Raw genomic sequence first — 22,279 nt, 5'->3', positions numbered from 1 at the left:
TTTCTGGAAAGATGAAGTTTAGTTGCTAGGTAGTGCAATTTAAGTGGACAACTTAGTTCTGTTTTTACATTTTTTCAAATCAGGACTACCTAGCTATACATATTTTGGCTAAATTTCAAGACCAGCATTGTCCCTCACCCCTTAGCTGGTAAATTTTCTGGAAAGATGAAGTTTAGTTGCTAGGTAGTGCAATTTAAGTGGACAACTTAGTTCTGTTTTTACATAGCCTAGACATTTTCATATCTTCTCTAGTCAGCTATTTCCAGGAACACTAAATTAACTGAATCCTAAAGGAACCTGAAACATGCTACCAGCTCTCCTCGGACAAGAGGAGATAATCTTCCTTCCAAAAGAAGACTCTCTGACTTTTACCAAAATCCAAAGTATATTATACTCATTTTGAGTTAGGTAACCTTCATTTTAAAGGGGTAAAAGCTGTATTTTACATGGCACTTTGGTATCCTTTGAGAAAAAAATTTTTTCTTCCAAAATTTTATTTCAGTTAATTGGCTTTAATAAATTTTGAATTTAAATGTCTTACCACATTTTAACATTTTAGTGCATAAAAAAGGGTCATGTTGTGTTGTACTGCACATGACTAAAGAATCATATTTTCCCATCATTAGATAACACCAGTGATATGCATTTGACAGCATCGTACAACTGATTCATTCAAGAGAAGTCAATCCCTTTCATGGGCCATAAGAATTAATCAGCACAATAAGGAGTACAAACTCACATAACTATTATTAGCACATAGGTTTGAAAAGAGCAAAGAGGCTGGGGCTGAGAGAAGTTATTCTCTTTTCATTTTCCTGATGCTCTGAATCATGGCTCATTTGTATGAAGAAAGTGGAGGTGTCTCTGGAAAGAATATTTGTGAGAATGACTAAACTTAATAGATTCCTCAGATTATAGTTAAGAGATGTGACACACTGATTCATAAGGTTATCCAACTCAATTATTACTATTCTCTTGGGTTAAATGGCACATATGCAACGATTCAAAAAGCAAAAGAAGACAGAGAAGAATCTAATTTGCCTTACTGAGTTAAAGTTTAATGGAAAAGGAAGCTTTTTCTTTATCTTCAAGGATCTCACTTACTGCCTACTTCTGCAATGCCAAAGAGACAATAATTTATTCCTTCACAAGGTAATATATTTTTGAAAAGACTTTTCAGATATTCTCTATTTTAGTAGTCACAAAAATTCTCCTTCCTCCTCAATTTGGGATGGCCTCAGTCCACTAAGTTTTTCTCTACCCAAGGCCCAAATATGTCTGGTAGCATAGCAACAAGTTAAAGGGAGAGGAAATCCTCATGTCCTTTTGAGCATCCCTGGTAGGAACACATTATTCTCCTCCATTGGTTTACCCTGCTTATTGCCACTAGCTCTTTATTTCATGACACTGCCCCTTCCTCAGTTTTTGTATTATAATACCTAAGAGAACCTAAATATGTATGCAAAGGATTAAAATAATTTTCAAGAAAAACCAAATACCCACCAATAGAATATATATACATTTTTGCATTTATCTACAGGATCTCAGAGAAAAAAGAAGAGACCCATTGGAAAAACTTTTTACCATTTGATAATAAGGACATAACAATAATGACAATAAAAGTCAGCATTTAAAAATGAATACCATAAGCCTGACACTTTACATAGCATTAAAAGTGTGGGGGGGGGAGTTTCCTCAAAAAGTTAAACACAGAGTTAAGTATCACACAACGCAGCAATTCTACTCTTAAGTATATACCTCAGGAGAATTGAAAACATATGTTCAAACAAAAACTTATATACAAATTTTCATAGCAGCTTTATTCATAAATTCAAGAAGTAGAAACAACTCAAATGTCCATCAACTGATGAATGGATAAACAAAATGTGTTCTATCCATACAATGGAATATTATACAACTATAAAAGGAAGGAAGTACTGATACATGCCACAACATGGATGAACCTTGATAACATTATGCCAAGTGAGAAGGAAAAAAGGGAAAGCAAAAAGAAAGCAAAATAAGAAGACCAAATTTGACATTCAGAATTTAAAATGTAAGAAGCATTATGCTATTGATACTCATTATTAAAGTTTAAAGCGCAAGTAAGAAGAATTTTATAGAGAGGAAGGTTAAGTAAAAACTCTTATCACAAGATGAGATCTCAAGTATGTACTTTATACTTGAAACAAAAACAAATTTTCATTTAAAAATACAACAAATAAAAGAAATGTGTATGGGGAAAGAGGCAGGACCAACATAAAACACATTGAGTAGAACAATATCTCCACCTTGTGATCTTTTAGGATATCATTACTAAAACTTTTGCATAAGGTAGTGTTGCATTTTTGCAACTCTAGGTACATAGAAATCACTTTTTCATACCTCCCCCAGGACTGGATGAAATTAAGCTGAAGAATTACACTTCATCTGTTTTGTTGTACCTATTAGCTTTTTAGCATAGAAAAAAATTCCAACACTCATTTAAGTTCATTTAAATTCAGACCTCTTGAACACACAGCAGAGTTATAAGACAACCTAACAGCCTGGATACTCAGCTTGCATGAAATCTCTTTTAAACTACCCCTCCACCCTCCTTTATCACAGAAAAGAGAAACTGAGCCACCTCACTAGGCATTTTCAATCTTAGGAGCAGCAAGTTTGCCAGGATCTCAAGTATCAGAGCCTGTACACTGAGTTACGTGTGGACAGGCAGGAGAACATCACGTCAGAACCACGTCATTCAGCACTGACATGTGACCCAGCCTAGGAATTCAGAAAGGGTCATCCATGCATGTAGTGGCCACTGTCTGGATGACTGAAAATGGGTTACAAAGAATAGCCAAGTATCTTTAGTGTGTGTATTTAAAAGGAGAATGTATCCCTTCAATCTTCATTCCTCAAAACAAAATTTTAAAAAGGCCTTTGTACTAAAGAGGGCTAGAAGAACTTAAAGAATTTGCAAGAAAACTACATACAGAGTATAAACCTATGCGTATATAGAAAACTATACACACACAACATATAATTATAAACATAGTTATGTATACGTATAGCAATGAAAAACTGATCAAAAATGATTTTAAAATTATCAGTACATAAGTATTTTTTGCATAATCTTTTATTACGCTTTCTGGTATGTCTAAAATTTAAGTTTTTTTTTTTTTTTTTTAAGAAAAAAGAAACTTAAAAAGATACAGACTTATGGTAGGGATAAAATACTTTACTTAAATTGGGAGCCAAAGTGGAGAAAGGAATGTAGGGAAGACAGTGAGAAGGAAAAAAGGGAAAGCAAAAAGAAAGCAAAATAAGAAGACCAAATTTGACATTCAGAATTTAAAATGTAAGAAGCATTATGCTATTGATACTCATTATTAAAGTTTAAAGCGCAAGTAAGAAGAATTTTATAGAGAGGAAGGTTAAGTAAAAACTCTTATCACAAGATGAGATCTCAAGTATGTACTTTATACTTGAAACAAAAACAAATTTTCATTTAAAAATACAACAAATAAAAGAAATGTGTATGGGGAAAGAGGCAGGACCAACATAAAACACATTGAGTAGAACAATATCTCCACCTTGTGATCTTTTAGGATATCATTACTAAAACTTTTGCATAAGGTAGTGTTGCATTTTTGCAACTCTAGGTACATAGAAATCACTTTTTCATACCTCCCCCAGGACTGGATGAAATTAAGCTGAAGAATTACACTTCATACTGAACAGGCTCCACCACTGTCCTAAGACAATATTAATGATATGACTTCTTACAGGTTGGCAGGACTAAGAATGATATAACTTTCTCTTGACAGGGGATTTGAAACTACGGATCCATGAAGTTTTAGACATTATGACTCTAAAGCCCAAAATATGTGACCTTTGATTATTCAATTCACCAATGTCAAAGACATGTATGAAATTACAGGGAAATCTAGCAGATAACAAATTTTTAGCCCCAGGTAAACAATACCTTAATCATTTTCTTTCTCTAAATTCTCAGAACATTTTCGTAATTAATTATTCTCTAGAGACATTTTTCGGTAGTCACAAGTGCTAATTGTGGTGTAACAAACATTTCAATTTTCTCCATTGAATTTCAAATGAATAGCTTTAAATTTCTTAGCTCACAGTAGTCACTTTAGACTTACTGTTATTTAAAAAGATTATAAAATTGCTTAACAGATAGCAATGGGAAATCTGTAAAATAAAAAAAAAAAAAATGAATAGCTTTAAATTTCTTAGCTCACAGTAGTCACTTTAGACTTACTGTTATTTAAAAGATTATAAAATTGCTTAACAGATAGCAATGGGAAATCTGTAAAATAAAAAAAAAAATAAATGCTATTAAATACATTTAAAGAATGATAAAACAACTACATCTATGTATTTTAGTAGCCTGAAGATTGGCTACTTGTAAGAAGAGAGAATAAAGAATACAATTATGATACAAATATTTCTGAGTGACTGTTTTGCACAAAACTTTATGGGTGACTAGAGCACAGGATCCTAGGGATCAAGATACTATATTGTGAACAAGAGTAAAATACACAGGGCAGTAAGGCAGTACATCATGTTTTCCAGAAAGGAGGACAAAGTAGTTAAGATTCTTACCACCATTCTGACCTCTCAATTTCCTGATAATCTGTGCAACAGAGGATACAGATTGTCAATTTCTGACAAGCTATGGCCATAAAAGTGTCATATATTCTGTGACAGAGCACGCTTTTGATTAAATTAAGAGCTAAGAAGCAACCTTTACTAAATATCTGATGTAGTAAAAGTTAATATTTTTTTCATTAAACTTACCTCATATTGGACAGAAGAAATAGTTGCAAGAATATTTCAGTTCACATTTGTGGGGGAAGTTTGGCAACTTACTTTCCAGATGTACGCTGCTTCATCACTTGAGCCGCTGACTAAAAACTGGTCATCTGGACTAAGACTGGATTTTACATAAAAGGTAGAGTTTTGGTGTCCATTGAAGATAGCCACTGCCAGAGGAAAAAAACAAATTACTTGTTTCTTATTATTTCCAGTGTTCAGATGAAAGCGGACAACATACATATTCTATCAAGTTTTATCACTGTATTCATTATTGAAACAGATGGTCAAGCTTTATTTGCTCAATAAAAGGGAATCCTAGAAAGAGGCTTTATGTTAGATCCAATCTCATGAACTCAACCTAAATACTTGGTAGGGTGTCAGCCAAATATTAACTTTTACTACTACATCAGATATTTAGTAAAGATTGCTTCTTTGCTCTTAATATAATCAAAATCTCACTCTGTCACAGAATACATGACACTTTTATGGCCATAGCTTGTCAGGTGTCGGCCATACCAAGTGAGAAAAATATGGTGAAAAATATTCTCAAAAGAAAAGAGTGCAGTCAATGTCCAATCTTGTAGTAAAATGCCTTTATTAGACTCTTTCTCCACCTCAGGATAGGGCTTTTTAAATTGCATAATACATTGGTATTACTTCCCCTTAGACTTCAAAGCCTGAGGATAAATTTCATGTCTTATTTTTTCCTCACTAGACCTTATAGTGTTTTGAACAGAGCAGATCCTCAGACACTTGTCCCATGAATAGGTAAAAATCAGTGAAATGAATTATTCAGATTCTGGTTAAGACTTACTGATATCTTATCTGGGATGTGGGAATATTTTTAATCAGTACTTTAAATAGGCTGAATGGTAGAAGTAGCTAGTGGGGTAAACTATATGTTCATTTGCAAGACATTAGGTTAGCTTTAGCTTTCAGGTTTAGACTTCTTACTCTCCAAAGCAAAGAGGAAGTAACCTAATCTAGCACAATGTGCTGTTGACAGGTTCTCCTATCTTCACGCCAAAACCTGAAGCCTCTGTCATCAGAACACTACGAAGAAGTATAAATCTCAGTTATTGGAGAATTTAAGGATACATTTAGGCAGGAAAAAAATAATCACACTCCAACTTTTAACAGAGGGAGAAAAGTATTAGTAAGGGACTTAAAAGCGTTCCATAAGTGCTCCCAGAAATTCCTTTTTCTAGAATGAAACTGGAAAATAACTTTGTATTTATAGCTTCTAAAGAAAAAAACCTATGTATCAAACACTCCCCATATTAGACACTTTTACTGTGAAAGTGAAGCTGGATATGAATCAATTCAAGTACACATATTATAAACCTGCTATGATAAATAAATCCCCACAAAATAAACAGGTTCCTCTATTCTGAAAACTGCTCTAAAACTGTAATTGTTCATCTTCCTTAACTCTAAACTATTAATGGAAATCTATAAACAGAATTTCTCATTATACCTATAAGTATTTATTGCCCTCTGCTGGTTTAAGAAAGTCTGGTATGAAATACATTGTAAGTTTTCCAAAACTTGCTAAAAATCCTTCTAAAACATATACTGGTGTTAATTAGCTCAATTTAGTCTGTCTTTGATGATCTGAGCTCTTAAAGTACTTCAGAGTCAACCTTATGAATATTACTTTGCATAATATAATAATGTGAATAAAAAGTATGGGAGATGAAGTACTGAGTACAGGAACCTTTCTGATGTTTTGAAAAAGACAAGTAATTACCAGATGTTACACACATACACACTTGGCTGTCATTCAGTTTCTAAGGAACAAATCATTCAAGCAATCAATCAATGTACTATCTATCTATGAGAGTAAATCACATCATTTTAGGAGTACAGAAAAAGGTTACTAAGTTATCAGCAAAGTGTTTGATGGCAGAGGGACAAACTAAACTCAAGGCCTCTTTTGTGCATACTATAGCAACAATTATATCAAAAGACTTCTTGCACATCTAGTAATATAATCAGAACTGGACTCTGTCTTTTGGGGAAAGACTTTGAAGTCTCTTTATATGGCTAACTAAATCAAGCAGTTTTCCAAATTCTGATTCTACTAAGAAAAACAGCAGAAGTTATAAACCTCTTCTCTTTTCCAAATACTCTTGCTCTTGCTTTAGAAAACGTGAGACCTAATAGAAGGCATTGGAATGCCAAATATGATGTTGCCACAGATATCAAAGTTCTAATAAGATTGTCTGAGACAATCTTTGGAAACTTTTATAAGATCCCAGCTAAAATGAGCTAGCTTTTATACCACATGGGTACTTCAACAAGTTCATGGAAAAATGGAATAAACAGATTATACAAATCTTTCCATGAACTTTTCAAAGACCCTTCCTCTCCTTCGTATTTTGAGATTTCTTTATCAGCACATCTTACTTTAGTGGAAACTGGGTAGCTCTGGGACTGGTTATGGAATTCAGCATTCAGTGTTTTTGACAGAGCTATATTTGAGAAAGCAGGCTACTAATATGTTCCTTGCTTAAGTAATTGATAATGTTCCTAAAAATAATGTAACCTAAATAACTCTCTTAATGCATGCTTGAGAAACTTAGGGTTCTTTTTAAAAATATAATTTATTTATTAGTTTTTAAAGTATCAGATTCTGTTTTTACATTCTTTAGGGAAAAATGAGTGAGGTTGGAGAAAACACCTCAACAGATAAAATGGCCTCTGTCCAACATTAAGGAGAAGGCTGAGGGAAGATGGAAATATTTTAGAGGGTCTGAAAATATTCAGCCCCCTAATTTTAATAGACCTCAAGGATGACAAAAGCTGAGCAGAACAGCTTTCTCTACCCCACAGCTTATTAAATCAAAAATTGAGATAATTCTAAATATAGGCCAAGGGGCACAATTTTAGGACTCACTATTAAAATAAAGTCACAATAAAGAATAGGATTATTTACTTATGAAAATCATCACAAGGAAAGTATACTATGAAAACACCACTAGAACTAATCTAAGGTACCAAAGTCCTCATATGGCTTAACAAACTTTATTTAGGAGAAAAACATTAAGTTATCATTAACAAAAAAGCCCATATTAGTTTCCTGGTAAGAGAATTTGAATGACTAATATCTTACCTGGAGAAGTTTTTAATCCAGTCATATTGAACATGTAGATATTGTCATCTGTGCAATTGGCAAATAAAGTAGATCCAGTAGAATCCAAAACCAGACTTGAGTATCCTGGAAAAAGGAAACTTTAGTTAGCATGTCCTGATGATGGTGAGCAGACCTAAAGCTAAAATGTTGAGGCAAAAATCATACCACAAGAATAATCATCAGAATTCTTTGTCTTCAAAATATATAAAAATCAAAAATATTCTTATTTTTTATCTTTTGAACTTCAAAAAGATACAACTACATATGAGAGTTTCCCAAGTCTATGTTGCTGAAAACTAGTCTGATATTTTTAAAAAAGGTTTTAACAAAAACTCACATCTCCCCAATAAGTTCTATAGTCTATGAAATGGCTTACCTAGTTTTCGAGTGCTGCTACCTGGGTACAGGAAAGACTTGGATGCTATGGGTTCTTGTCGATAAGCAGTGTAATTTTTGCGCAAATCCCATACTTTGATTATCCTAGAAACCAAGGCAAATAGTTATTTTGTAGAAAAAACCTTCTCCCAAAACCTAAACTTCAATTACTTTGAATGTGAAATCACTTTTAATCTAACTCTTTTGCCACATTAATGAGGCACAGTAAGGATATCTCACTGGGAAATAAATTAAACTATCTCATACTGTTGTCTTCAACATCAGACTTACAATACTGGCAGAACGGAAACAGATGTGATTTGACCCAGTGATGGGTTATTGGAGTTTACTCCAAGGGAGCGGAAAAGGAAGATGAAGGTTGAGCGCTGATAGTCATTGTTCCATTGTTTTCAGAAAAAACATTTCCTAAGCCTTTAATATCTACATATATCTTTTGACATCATAAGTAGAAAGCTCTCTCTGCGGAAAAGGAAGATGAAGGTTGAGCGCTGATAGTCATTGTTCCATTGTTTTCAGAAAAAACACTTCCTAAGCCTTTAATATCTACATATATCTTTTGACATCATAAGTAGAAAGCTCTCTCTGTATGGTTATACATAACTCCTTAAGAAATCTAGTCTAAACAAATTTTCCTGGGAAATAGAGAAAAGTGTTTTTTCATTTCATCTATTAAGATACTTGTCTTAATCCTCTATTTCTAGTTTGCAGGCAACTTGAAAACACAAGCTTGTTATAAAATGGCAGTATACTTGGAAATGAACAGAGCAAGCTTTCACAGCCATTAACAAGCATAACTAATAACCTTTAGATAATCCTTCATTCCTGCCTGAGAATTTGGTCCACATAAGGTTTTAATGCCCAGAGGGCACAATGAAAATCCTAGTTTAGTAAGCCATCCTCTTTTTAAATTAAAATTTTTGAAGGGAGGGATGCAAAGAAGGGTGCTTAAAAATAGAGTCCCAATATGCAAAGAATTTATATTCTATAAAGCAACCAACCAATCAACAAGCTCACAGACTTATTTGGAAGCCAAAAACTCAGACCAGTCACGGGTGGAAGGTATGTGAAAGTCATTAGGCCTTACTATCAATCTAGTTAGATTACTCCCAGAAATGCCAATTTCATGCGGGGTGGCTGGCCAGTTAGCTCATTTGGTTAGAGCATAATGCTGGCCAAGGTCACAGGTTCCCTTACTGGCCAGCCACCAAAAAAAAAAAAAAAAATCAGGGACTAAACTATCCAAAGGTACCTCAAAAAGCTCACGGAAAACTTCATAGTATTTTTTTTATTAATAGTTTTTTTACATTCTATGATGTTGCTGCAGAGCAGTTGGGAGGGAGCGGGACAGGGGAAAAGGGAAGGAAATGTGATGGAAGAAGGAACAAGGAGTGGGATTGAGGCCTGTGGCAACCCCCTCATTCCCACAGGGGAGACTGGGGGGATTCCAGTGGTGGCTTGGTCATTGCTGAGCTGGGTGCAATTGTCAGGGGAGTGTGGCAAAAGCCCTTGCCCCCCCCACCACCCAAGCTTGGGAACCTGGGGCCCTTCTTGCTGAAGCTTGGTGGTCGTTGCTGGGCTGGATGCAGGTGTGGGGGGGGGCATGGTGTGGCTGAGACCCTTGGCCTCCCCACACTACCTGGACTCAGAAGAGCCCAGGGCTCTTCCTGCAGCAGCTCAGTGGTCATTGCTGGAGTGGTTGTGTGTCAGGGGGTGTGGCCGAGGCCCAAGGGCCCCCCCTAAGGATTGGTTGCTGGCAGCGGTGTGCATGGCTGAGGACCCGGCCCTCCCCTCTTTCTGGCTTGGTAGCCCATTGGACTTCCAGTCCTTCTAGGTGTTATAGGTGCTCTTTGGTGAAATGAGATCTTTACTAGTTAATATCAAACTTTGTCTCTGGTTGCGGGTACTTTGTTTTTTCTTTCAGTTCTGTGTTGGATTATTTGCTGCTCCTACCACTTAAACTCTGTGCCGAAACTAATTTTTTGTCCTTGGCTTACTTCTAAAATGGGGGAACTTCCTGTGGGGACCAATACTTGAGCTGTGTGGTTGAACTAAATTGCTGCTTTGCTGTTGATTCCCTAGGGAAGGTTTTTTTGTGCAGCTCAGGTTTTAATGGTTGACTTTATAGGTACTTTGGGCTCTCAAGAGATCTGGTGCACCCGGGTTGTGTAGAAACTCTGGTCTGGGCCTGAGTCTTTTCATCAAACTGTACCCCATGCAATTCTATATTCCTGAGTAGTCTCCTCTGAGTGGTCCTATGCTGACTGGGGGGGCAGATTAGCTGTCCTTGTTGTGCCCCGGTGTTCTCCCAGTGGGCCCGTCTCCCCCACCGCCCATGCTGCAAACACTTCTCATGGGATGGGCCATGCTATGGTCCCATGTGATGACTCACTGGCCTCTGAGTGGCTCCTTTTTTTCAGTTGTGGCTCCTTGCTCCTGTGTGGGTCCATGGGAACCCTATTAGTGATCTTGCTGTCCTGGGGGCCACCAAGGCCCTCTTCTCCCCTGCCACCTCCAAGCAACTTCATCTGAAGGGCATAGCTGCAGCTTTTGCCAGCTCCTGCTCCGTGTACTCAGCAGCTCCAGGCTGGAAGTGGCCGGGATTCGAAACAGTCGGAGTGTTTTTTTCTTTCTTTCATTGTGGCTTCTCCCATCTTCATACACTCTGTAGGTCTTTCCTCCTCTTCCCCTGAATTCCAGCAGCCCCAACTTGGCTGTCATTGCTTTTTTATAGTTGTAAATTGGTTGATTTGTGAGAGTGATGCTGGGCACTGTCTATGCTGCCATCTTGACTGGAAGTCCCATCAACTTTTTGAAGACCTCATATACTTGCAATGTCATCATTCCCCTAATCCTTCCCTAAAGGGACTTGTACCAGAGTAACTGGACATAAGGGAAAGTATTTTTGAGGGCTATTGCTATGAGCTGACACTCATACCAGGAGACCCAACATACCAGCATACCAGTTCCAGCAGTGGAGACTTTAGCTTGTTCCATTAACCTTGACAGAGGAGACTTTTATCAAGATCATTGCTGACTATCACCTTGCAAGCTCAGTGACAGATTGTACTTCATGTAGTACACAAGCAGATCTGAGTGCTGCAAGAGGTGGACTGTACCAGACATTTCTCATGCCTTGACTCTCAGCCTCGGGTTTCAGCTGTGATTGCAGCAGTTTCTTACAAGCTTTTACTCACTTCAAGCTGATAACTCATCATCCCAAGTAGGCACAGTGTTTCTTCAATTTGCTGCTTTAGGAACTCTCTGGTGCTGCAGATATTAGATAAAGCTCACATTTCACAGTTTCCCATGTCCTGGGTCCTCCCTGTAGAGCTCCCCATATGTGCAGTGCATAGGGCTACAGAGGCTGCTGTGGAGGGACGTAGGCCTCCCAGAGCTGACAACATGGAGCCTGGAGCTCATAATATCTTTTAATTCTATTTTTCCACAAACTTTTTTTTTTTTTTTTAAAGATGACCAGTAAGGGGATCTCAACCCTTGACTTGGCGCTGTCAGCACCATGCTCTCCCAAGTGAGCAAACTTTTTTTTTTTTTTTTTTTAAAGATGACCGGTAAGGGGATCTCAACCCTTGACTTGGCGCTGTCAGCACCATGCTCTCCCAAGTGAGCCATGGGCTGGCCCTTTCCACAAACTTTTTGAAGTACCCTCATACTGCATAAGGCAAGCAAGCTGCTCATCCAACTTCTCTGTAATAGCAGCAGCAGCAGCAGCCAACACTGTTCCTATGTGCTAGACAGGTTGCTAAGTGGGATACACATATTATCTCATTAAATTATTTGGACAAGAGTCTTAACTAGATATTTTCAGTGTGATCTGTAGTTCTTCTTCTCAGCTGGGATACTATGTCGAAAGTTAAAAGCACTTTCAATATAATGGGACAAGGCGACTTCCCCATCACAGTTCATGAAAGAGGACCTCATCAAAAGAATCAAGAAATAGGGGGCCGGCCTGGTGGCGCACTGCTACAGTGCGCTGCTTGGGAGCGCGGTGGCACTCCCGCCGAGGGTTCGGATCCCACATACAGACTGGTTCCCGCTCACTGGCTGAGCGAGGTGTGAGAACAACACTGAGGGTTGCGATCCCGTTGCCGGTCCGGGTCCGGTCCGGGCGCGACACTGAGGGTTGCGATCCATTGCCGGACACGAAAAAAAGACAAAAAGGAAAAAAAAAAAAAAAAAAGAATCAAGAAATAAAGACTCTTACCCATCCACAGCTCCTGCTGAGACTAATATATTTTCATCCTGAAAGAGGACCACAGTAACACTCTGCTGGAAATCCTAATAGCCCAAGAAAGAAAAAGATAAGAAGGAAATTGTACCTTGGGTATTACAGTCTCCACCATCAAAAGAAGGTGCTAAAAATGACTTTTCCCCCCAAACTCTGAATTAAACTAAATCTTCCCTTTCCAATAATCCTAATCAGATGTATATGCTGACCAAAAAGTAATTTTACCAAGGAAAAGACCTAAACATCATTAAGTTATAGCATATAATATTAACGCTTTGACTTGTACTCAAGAAACAAACAAGTAACTAGAAGATTTAACTTATCTGAGCCTACTGGATCTACTTACAATCAGCATTACTAAGCTGTGTATCCTTAGGAAACTCATTTAACTTTTATAGATGCCAATTTCATCTATAAAATGTTGCTGTCTACCCAAATTATAATATACGGATATCTAAAGAATTATGGATTAAAGATTATTACACGCTCTGAAAAAGTTAAAGGAGCTCAACACAGTTTTATCTCCTAATTGCTATTGCCTAACAAGTTCTCTTAGCTCAGAACCTGATTAAATGTCTGAAATATTATTCATTTTAACTTCATCTGGCCTCCCCAGACAATTGTCTGTTTCTATTCATGCCTGTGTCCTGCTCATGGTATACAGTTTTAAGTCTTAATGTTTTAGCAATCACACTTCCCCCAAAATGTTAAGTTAGATCCTACAAACCAGGAATATTAGAAAATAAAAAAATGAAAGTGAGATTGATGGCAATTTTTTTTTAAGAAAAAAGATTATGGGCATTGTTTGAGCTTTGACAATAAGTTATTAGAGTGGTACTATGTTGTACCCAAGTGTTTCTCAATATATTTAATAATATTTTGCCAAATGTTTAAAAAAATACCCAAAACACATCTTTCTGTAGTTCATATTATAAAAAAACAGGGATTCCCTTCCCATAGAAAACTGTCATAGTACTTAATATGCTTCTTCAAACTACTCTACCTGCCCTTTTCCTAATAAATCACCTTACACTGTAAGCATGTGTATGTATGGAGTTTGCTAGGGATGAGGCTCAGGAAGCTGAATTTTTAACATGTTCTCCAGGTAACTGTGATGCACACTAGAGTTTGAGAACCACTACTGTAGGTACTGAATAAGCAATAAACCATTGATATCAAAAGAAAATGAAGATTCTCATTCATATAATCCATAGCTCCCATTTTATGCCAAACAAATTCCCTAAAATGAAATTTTATCCTACTTAGTAGCTACACACATGTATACACCTATAAAACCTTACCACGGAAGGAGCAAGTCCTTTTGAATTTTGTTTCTTCTTGGGTTTTGAAGGGGTCTGCTTGTCTGAAGTATTGTGAGCTCCACTGATTTGATTCACTTGCCTATAAAACCCATCTGAAAGATATTCCAAGGAAAATGATTTAGGCTTCAGAACTCTGACTTCATGCTGAATGTAATATTTATACATAAGACCTCAAAGTAATTTTTGATCAGATTAGTGAAATTAGAAACTAGCAGAGCCAGCTGCACTATATCTCCTGTGGTAAGATTATAATGTATAAAAAAGAAAGTAAGCACAAAGATGTATATAGCAGCTTTATTTATAATTGCCAAAACTTGGAAGCAACCAAGATGTCCTTCAGCAGGTGAATGGATAAATAAACTGTGATACCTCCAGACAATGGAATACTCATATTATTCAGTGATAAAAGGAAAAGAATTTGACAAAGCCATAAAAAGACACAGAGGAAACTTAAATTCATATTACGAAGTGAAAGGAGCCAATGTGAAAAGTCTACATACTGTATGATTCCAACTACATGACATTCTGGAAAAGGCAAAACCATGGAGACAGTAAAACAATCAGTAGTTGCCAGGACTTAGTGGGGAGTAAAGGATGAATAAGCAAAGCATAGAGGTTATTTAGGGTGGTGAAACTATTCTGTATGATACTACAATGGCAAATACATGTAATTATACATTTGTCAATATCCATAGAATGTACAAGACTAAGAGTGAGCCCTATGTAAACTCTGGGTGATAAAGATGTGTCAGTATAGGTTATAACAAACGTACCACTCGGGTGCAGGACGTTGATGGGGGGAAGGCTGGGGGGGGGGGGCGGGGGGAATATGGGAACTCTCTGTACTTTCTACTCAATTTTGCTGTTAACCTGAAACTGCTCTACAAAATAAAGTCTATTTAAAATTTTTTTAAATAAATAAATTAATAATAAACAGGGATATGATCATCACTTTCTGCTTAATGGAATCATGGGGCAGCATGAGCTTATATTTAATTTAATCTAATTATATAAAATTAAAAAATTAGGGCCAGCCCCGTGGCAAACTCGGGAGAGTGCGGCGCCGGGAGCGCAGCGACGCTCCTGCCACGGGTTTGGATCCTATATAGGACTGGCTGGTGCACTCACTGGCTGAGCGCAGTGCGGGCGACACCACACCACAGGTTGTGATCCCCTTACCAGTCACGAAAAAGACAAAAAAAAAAAAAATTAAAAAATTAAACTAAAATAAAAGATAACATTTACCAGTGAGCCTATGTATTAATAATTTTACTCCCATCAATAATTTAGGTAAATGGAATTAAAATTCAGAAGACAATATGAGGTAAACATGTGAGTATAATACTTGGAACAATCACGAAGATACTGAGAATTGGAATTGTGAGCAGAAATGGGGAATGATGAACACCTGTGCCCTCTGGCGGTAATCAGATGAAATTACTAACACTTTCATTCAAAATAAGTATAGGGTCATGCCATATCTGTCAAAATTAAAACAAAACTAGACTACCTTTTTTGTTGCACCTGGTGTCCCAGACCATAATGTTCCCATCTCTTCCACCTGTACAGAATACAGCTGCAGGGAAATAGTTTATCAAGAGGTTAACAAAACCTATCTATCACACATACATTTCAAATTAAATTCCCTAGAGTATTATGTGCTAGGTACTGTATTTGGCACTGGAGATTAAAAACTAAAATATATGACTCAACAACAAATAGGGAAAATAACTGTGAAGGGAAGGGATTACAAAGGGCTCAAGATGCTTATGCTGAACAAAAACATTACAGAGTAATCCCTTTGTGTAAATTTTCTTAAAACAACATAAAATATATAGCAAAGTTATAGTAAGAATAATAAACAAGTAATAGCCAAAAATATGAGTGCGTACTATCCGAAGTACTAGATAGTTTCCTGTTTTACACAAATTATCTCAATCCTTCTTATCAACCTTATTAGGTAGGTATTATTCTCCTCATTTTACAAATGAGAAAACTAAGGCACAGAGAGAATAAGTAACTGGTAAAGGTGTTCTTGGCAGTATGAATCCAGGGCCTATACTCCAAACCTTAAAGCTGTATTGTCTCAGTATAAAAACATGGACCAGATCCATAAGAAATTTGTGAACGGGGTTGCCTCTGGAGATGGAAGGAGAGCAATGGGACTGGAGAAGGGAATACAGAAGAACTTCAATTTATCTGTAATGTTTTATTCTTTAAAATTAAGCCAAAAACCTCTGCTTCCTGTATGGAAGAATGAGCACTTAAACTGATCCACCTGCATTAGCTATAAACTGGACAAAATAAAAAAACAACTACCTGAGGACTCTATGAAAACTGAACAAAAACATGCAATTTTTGGAGAGGAGTCAACACCTGAATCAAGTGATTGCTGGGTAAATTACTGGTTTTTTGTTTTGTTGTGTTGTGTTGTGTGTGTGGTTTTACCTTGAGGGCAGCCACAGTTGCAGCAATTAGTACCCGATAGCTAAAATGCCATAGAAAAACCTACAATCTTTAAACCCAGAGGAACCAGGAAAAGGAGAGCAGAGTCAACAAGAACTGTCAGAGAGTAAGGGGGTGGGGGATTCCAGACAGAGAGTGAGCCAGAGAAAAGGAACCCTGATTCTGTGTTTAAACTCAGTCCAAGTCTCAGGATGACCCCTGAACCATATCTACAAGAGAAAACTGAAAGCAGCTTGCACCTGAGGATTAAACTAAAGAAATGAATAAAGATATGACCCACTGCCCTCCTGCACATGTGAAAGTCTGAAATTTGAGTCTAAACGAGTTAAATGCTTATTGAGACAAAAACATTAACTCTTTTCTAAGCAATATTAACACAATCCAGAATCCAACATACCATTCACAATGTCCAGGATATAATCTTAAATTATTTGACATACAAAGAGCCAGGAAAATGAGTTATTCTCAAGGAAAAAGAAATCAATGGAAGCCAACCCCAAGACAAACCAGGTTTTGATTGATCAGAAAAGGTTTTATATATATATAACTATGTCCGGTGAAGAAATTTACACTTGTAATCAATGAAAAGACACTAAATCTCAGTAGAGAAACAGAATTCATATGAAGCAAACAAATGGAAATTTTAAAACTGAAAAATGATATCTGAAATGATAAAAATTCACAGGATAGACTTAAGAGCAGAATGAAGAGAACAGAGAAAGTCACTCTTGAAGAGATATTAATAGAAATCATCCAATTTGAAGAGAGAGAAAAATAAGATTGAACATTATGCTAGGTAAAAGAAGCCAGTCACAGAAGACCATGTATTGTATCATTTTATTAACATGAGTATGTAGAATAGGCAAATCTACAGAAACACAAAGTAGTATAGCGGTTGTACAGGGTGGGGTACTGCTAATGGATTTAAGTTTCTTCTTGGGCTGATAAAAATGTTCTAAACTTAGACTATGGTGATAGTTGCACAACTTTGTGAGGAACTTTAAAAAAAAAAGGTACCTGGCCCACCTCCCATAGATTCCCATGTAATTGATATTTTAAAAAACCTGTGAAGGTGACTAATTTGCAGTCAGGGTCTCGAGAACCAGGACTAGGAGGAAGGATTGGCTTTAAACTAGAGAATGAAGAATGAGAAAGAAGGTGCAAATATAGTTAAGTTTTTAGGAGAGAAAATAGAAATAAATTTATAATCAATTTTAATTGTCCATTAGAAGTTCTAGCACCTTCTGGAGCAGGAGACGGCAGAAGCCGCAGCTGTGCCCTTCAGATGGAGTTGCTTGGAGGTGGCAGGGGAGAAGAGGGCTTTGGCAGTCCCCAGGACAGCAAGACCACTAATAGGGCTCCCATGGACCCACGCAGGAGCGAGGAGCCAGAACAACTGAAATAAGGGAGCCATTCAGAGGCTGGTGAGTCAACGCAAGGGACCAGCGCAGGGCCTGTTCCATGGGAAGTGTTTGGAGCATGGGCAGTGGGGGAGACGGACCCACTGGGAAAACACTGGGACACAGCAAGGACAACTGATCCACCCCCCAATCAGCGCAGGACCACTCAGAGGAGACTGGTTGGGAATGCAGAATTGCATGGGGTGCAGTTTGATGAAAAAACTCAGGCCCAGATCAGAGTTTCTACACAACGCTGATCCACTGGGTCTCTGGAGAGCTGGAAGTACCTATAAGGTCAACCATTAAACCCTGAGCTGCACAAAAAGGCTTCCCGAGGGAAGCAGCAGCAAAGCAGCAATTTAGCTCAACCACACAGCTCAAGTACTGGTCCCACAGGAAGTTCCCCCATTTTAGAAGTAAGCAAAGGACAACAAATTAGTTCTTGCCCAGGCACACCACCAGCGTCTTGGGGCCTGCCTGGGAAGCGGAGGCTTGGAGCTGGGACTGGACCCCTCTCCCACATCCAGGTACACCGTGCCAGTGCCTTGGGGCCCGCCCAGGGACCCAAGCCATGGAGAAGGGGAGCAGACCCCCCTCCCACAACCAGGCATACCACACCAGCACCTAGGGGCCCACCTAGAGCCGAGGACCAGACACACCCCACAACCAGGCACACTGCCAGCGCCAAGGAGCATGCCAAAAACATCACTTCCATGTGGGTGGCCCACCACAGCCACCACCATAACCATGGCTGCCACGAAAGCGGCCAGACACCACAACCACCACGCAGAAGGTCCGCCAACCACTGGAGTGCACTGACACAAGGAGTCATCAGCAGAGATAAAGAAAAGAAGAAGACATCTCTCTCCACAAAGCCCATTTCAGAGTAACAGAAGCATCTGCTCTGTAATAATATTAGGGGACCTGATCACACCTCTCAGCATTGGACAGATCATCTAGGTAACAAATCAACAGAGTAACCATTATTCTTTGAAGGAGAGAAGAAATCTATGGTAATTAGAGGTGGGAGGGGGGAAGTAGAGGGGGATGAGGAGAGATTGGACAAAGGGCATAAAGAATAATTATGATTTGTAACAATATATACGCTAGTAATATTGATTTGATCAACATATCTCAATGTTGAACCCCCAAAATACGTATAATCAATAAAGAAAAATAAAATAAAATAATAAAAAAAGTTCTAGCACCTTCTTACTTGCCACACAAAGCACATATCTATAAATCAATTTTCCTTGTTTTGAGGTAGTAGATATGTAGGGAAGGTAAATTCCATTAGTAATACTATGTTCAATTAAGATTATTTGTATCTTGCCCGTGCAGGTCTAAAAGAACCGGACCAATGATCTTTTCTACCATGCAAACTACAAAAAACCAAAACCAAAAAAACAACAAAAAAACATTAAACATTTAAATGGACCTGTTTTTAAAATTTTTAAAACGCGGGGCTTCTATGTATAGTAGTAAAGGTATGCCCTTCTTTAAGCCATATGGCTGAAGAAGTGAGTGGAGCTAACACCTAGTCTGTTTCATCAACCAAACCATGGGGCTTGGGGACAGTGTCCAACCAGACTAATTCACATTAAAGCACCTATGGACCGCTGAGGATGATTATAAAATCCACCTGCCCCGATTTCTAAATCAGGGCTTTTACTAGACCACACTGGCATAGATTGATTCACATGCACAGTTTTAAAAATTAAGCAAAGGGATCAAAAGATATGGTGTTTCCCTTTTCCATTACCCTTAAGTTAGATACATTTTCATGATCTTAAATTATTTTTATAAACTCAGAGTGAATTCTGAAGCAGGAATGCAGTAAACTAAAACACAAGAATACCTAAACTTATATAAAGATATATTAATGAAAAGTTATGCAGAGATCAAAAATCATGCCACATATTTCTTTTTTCGGGTTCCAGTCTCAACAGCAAGTACAGTAGATTAAAGCTGACTTCCTTTTTTTTTTTAAAAGATGACCGGTAAGGGGATCTCAACCCTTGGCTTGGTGTTGTCAGCACCATGCTCACCCAGTGAGCGAACCGGCCATCCCTATATGGGATCCGAACCCGTGGCCTTGGTGTTATCAGCACCGCACTCTCCCGAGTGAGCCACGGGCCGGCCCAAAGCTAACTTTTTAAAAGTCCAAACCAGTTTAACAACTCAATATTCCTGAGTGCTCAAGTAAATAAAAATATTCCTTTTTAAAATAGAATATCTTTTTAATGATAAAGGAGATTGTAATGTTTGTCTCTATTATTCTGAGATTAAAGTCAAATTTAGACACTTCTTTGAGATAAATGTTTGTTGGCCTATTTCTAAAAAAAAAAAAAAAATTACCTAATGAGAAACAAATGGAGGAAGGAGAAAAGATGACAAAAAACCAGAAATGCAGAGCTTATTCAGAAACCTCGGTTAAGTTTTTCCCTAGCTGCTGTAGTATTGTTCTGTGTTATATTACTCTTTAAGTCTTCCTTCTCCATCATAACAATAAAATAGAGGAAAATCAATTGTGAGTAAATAATAGTTGAAAGCATACTAGGAAATTAGGTCATTTAAACAAATTACACGTTAAATTTTTAGGTAGAAAATCATGTCCAGTTTATCAGGTTTCTCATCCTAGCCTCATATTCCATTTAAATTTTACAAGTTGATTTAAAGTAACTCTATTTTACAAAAACAGTTAATGAGTGCCCCAGTACAAGGTTTTGATTTCAATCAAAGTTGAACAGAGTTATTGTGGCTGTTTATAAATTTTCACCTTATCTGCAAGATTATAGGAAAAAATTACCTGAAGACGCTTGACTTTCAGGAACAAGCTGGATATAATGTCCATAAGAATGGGCCTAAGCCAACTTAATTTCATTAAAGTTTTCAGTCATATTAAAATCTCAATCATCTATGTAGGTAAAGTAGCAACTTTGATGAGGGAAAGGATGGAAATGATTATAACTTCTTGTTTCCCCACCGATAAGGAGATTAAGGAGATGGGAGAGGATAAGCACAAACTTACCTTTCTCAAACTTGGAAAAGGCAACTGACTTGAGGCTGCATTGATGACCTTTGCATGTTCCAATCAACTCACCAGCTTTTACATCCCAAAATTTGGCTGTTTGATCACCTGCTGCTGTAACCTTTCAAAAATAAGGTAGCACAATTTAATAAAGCAACCTTTTACCAGTATTTAACCAGATCCCAATAAAATGAAAGTCACTTACAAGTTTAAGTTCACCAGGGACCCAAGCCAGGTCAAAAACAGCATTCCAGTGAGCCATCCATTCTAAACAAAGAAAATGGCAAAAATGAAATGTCTAGACTGTATTCTGTGGTAGCTATATCAGTAGCAGTTTAAATGCCTTAAAAGCTGTAGTGAAGGAATCAGCGGTCAGCACCCTGTGGTCAACAGGCCAAAGAGAATTTGTGGACTCACAGACATTACACATTCCCTTCATTACCACATATGAAAACTACCATCTGATGTGAAATTCCTTTCCATGAGTTGATTAGTAATATATTTCCTAAAATGGAATCTTAACGAAACATTCTCCACTTCAAAAATCATGATGCTTCTGAATGGAGTCTAAAATACTTCAGTCTGACACTGAAGGTCTTGCATGCTTTGGCTTTTATATCTCTGTTGCAAGGCTTATCTCTATTTTCCATACATTTTATTCCAACCAAACTGGATCACTCCCTATTTCTGAATTATATCCTATGCTTTCCTATCCCTAGGGTTTTGCTAAAACCCTACCTGGAGTGCCCTCTTCCATCTATCCTTTGGTCTTAATACCATAGTCTAACTCTAATGCTGCATCCTTCGTGAAAAATTTTCCTGAACTTCTTTATTGCATGACAGCTCTCTCTTTGATACCTGTGGTGTTTTCTTTGTACATCTACATCATTTATAGTCTTTGTTTTATTTTAGTTATTTCGACACTTGACTTACTGGTTCTAAATTATCAGCTTTTTAAGGTCAGTAGAACTTTGCTTTATAAATGGAAGATGCTCAATCAATATAAATATTTTAAAGCAATGCTTCCCCAACCACATGAAGTGTAAAAGATTTAGCTCCTTAAAAGAACTGTTTTTAATCCTAAAATGTATTTTCCTAACTTTTAGTAAAGATATTGCCATAATTAACAGCTACTGAGACAGGCAGTCTACCATTTACTCTTAGCCTGGTCCCTAAACAGACTTAATCAAAAGAATATAATTGGGAATGTATTCAAATAATAACTTACTTGAGGCTTTATGAATTAAAAATGTTAAAACAAAAATTGTAGGTCTAGACTTACCTTTGAAGCACTTCTTTCTGTAAGTTTGTGATTCTGTGTTATATAATCTAACGAAGCCTTCTTCATTGGCAACTGCTAGTATATGCTCCATATTGGTGACTAAGTAAGAAATAAAGAATAAAATATATAAAGAGTAACAAAAATTTTTAAGCTAATTCAAAACCACCAGAATTATT

General features: G+C 37.3%; 1 protein-coding gene across 2 annotated transcripts in view; it reads right to left on the bottom strand.

The window, feature by feature from the left end:
• The window catches only part of DTL (denticleless E3 ubiquitin protein ligase homolog (Drosophila)), a 56,021-nt gene that overhangs the window by 30,084 nt on the left and 3,658 nt on the right, over nt 1-22,279 (bottom strand). For both annotated transcript variants that reach the window (XM_008587722.1, XM_008587723.1), the window contains 9 exons: nt 22,104-22,202; nt 21,027-21,088; nt 20,822-20,942; nt 15,435-15,500; nt 13,904-14,016; nt 12,579-12,652; nt 8,337-8,440; nt 7,940-8,044; nt 4,879-4,991 (listed from right to left, as the gene is read on the bottom strand). In XM_008587722.1, the coding sequence (XP_008585944.1) occupies nt 4,879-4,991; nt 7,940-8,044; nt 8,337-8,440; nt 12,579-12,652; nt 13,904-14,016; nt 15,435-15,500; nt 20,822-20,942; nt 21,027-21,088; nt 22,104-22,202 (857 nt within the window). The remainder of the gene's footprint in view (nt 1-4,878; nt 4,992-7,939; nt 8,045-8,336; nt 8,441-12,578; nt 12,653-13,903; nt 14,017-15,434; nt 15,501-20,821; nt 20,943-21,026; nt 21,089-22,103; nt 22,203-22,279) is intronic.

This window comes from Galeopterus variegatus, unplaced genomic scaffold (genome assembly GCF_000696425.1).
Source record: "Galeopterus variegatus unplaced genomic scaffold, G_variegatus-3.0.2 Scaffold4512, whole genome shotgun sequence".
NCBI lineage: Eukaryota > Metazoa > Chordata > Mammalia > Dermoptera > Cynocephalidae > Galeopterus > Galeopterus variegatus.
The sequence above is the reverse complement of the archived record's forward strand: the minus strand, read 5'-3'. Positions and strand labels throughout refer to the sequence as shown.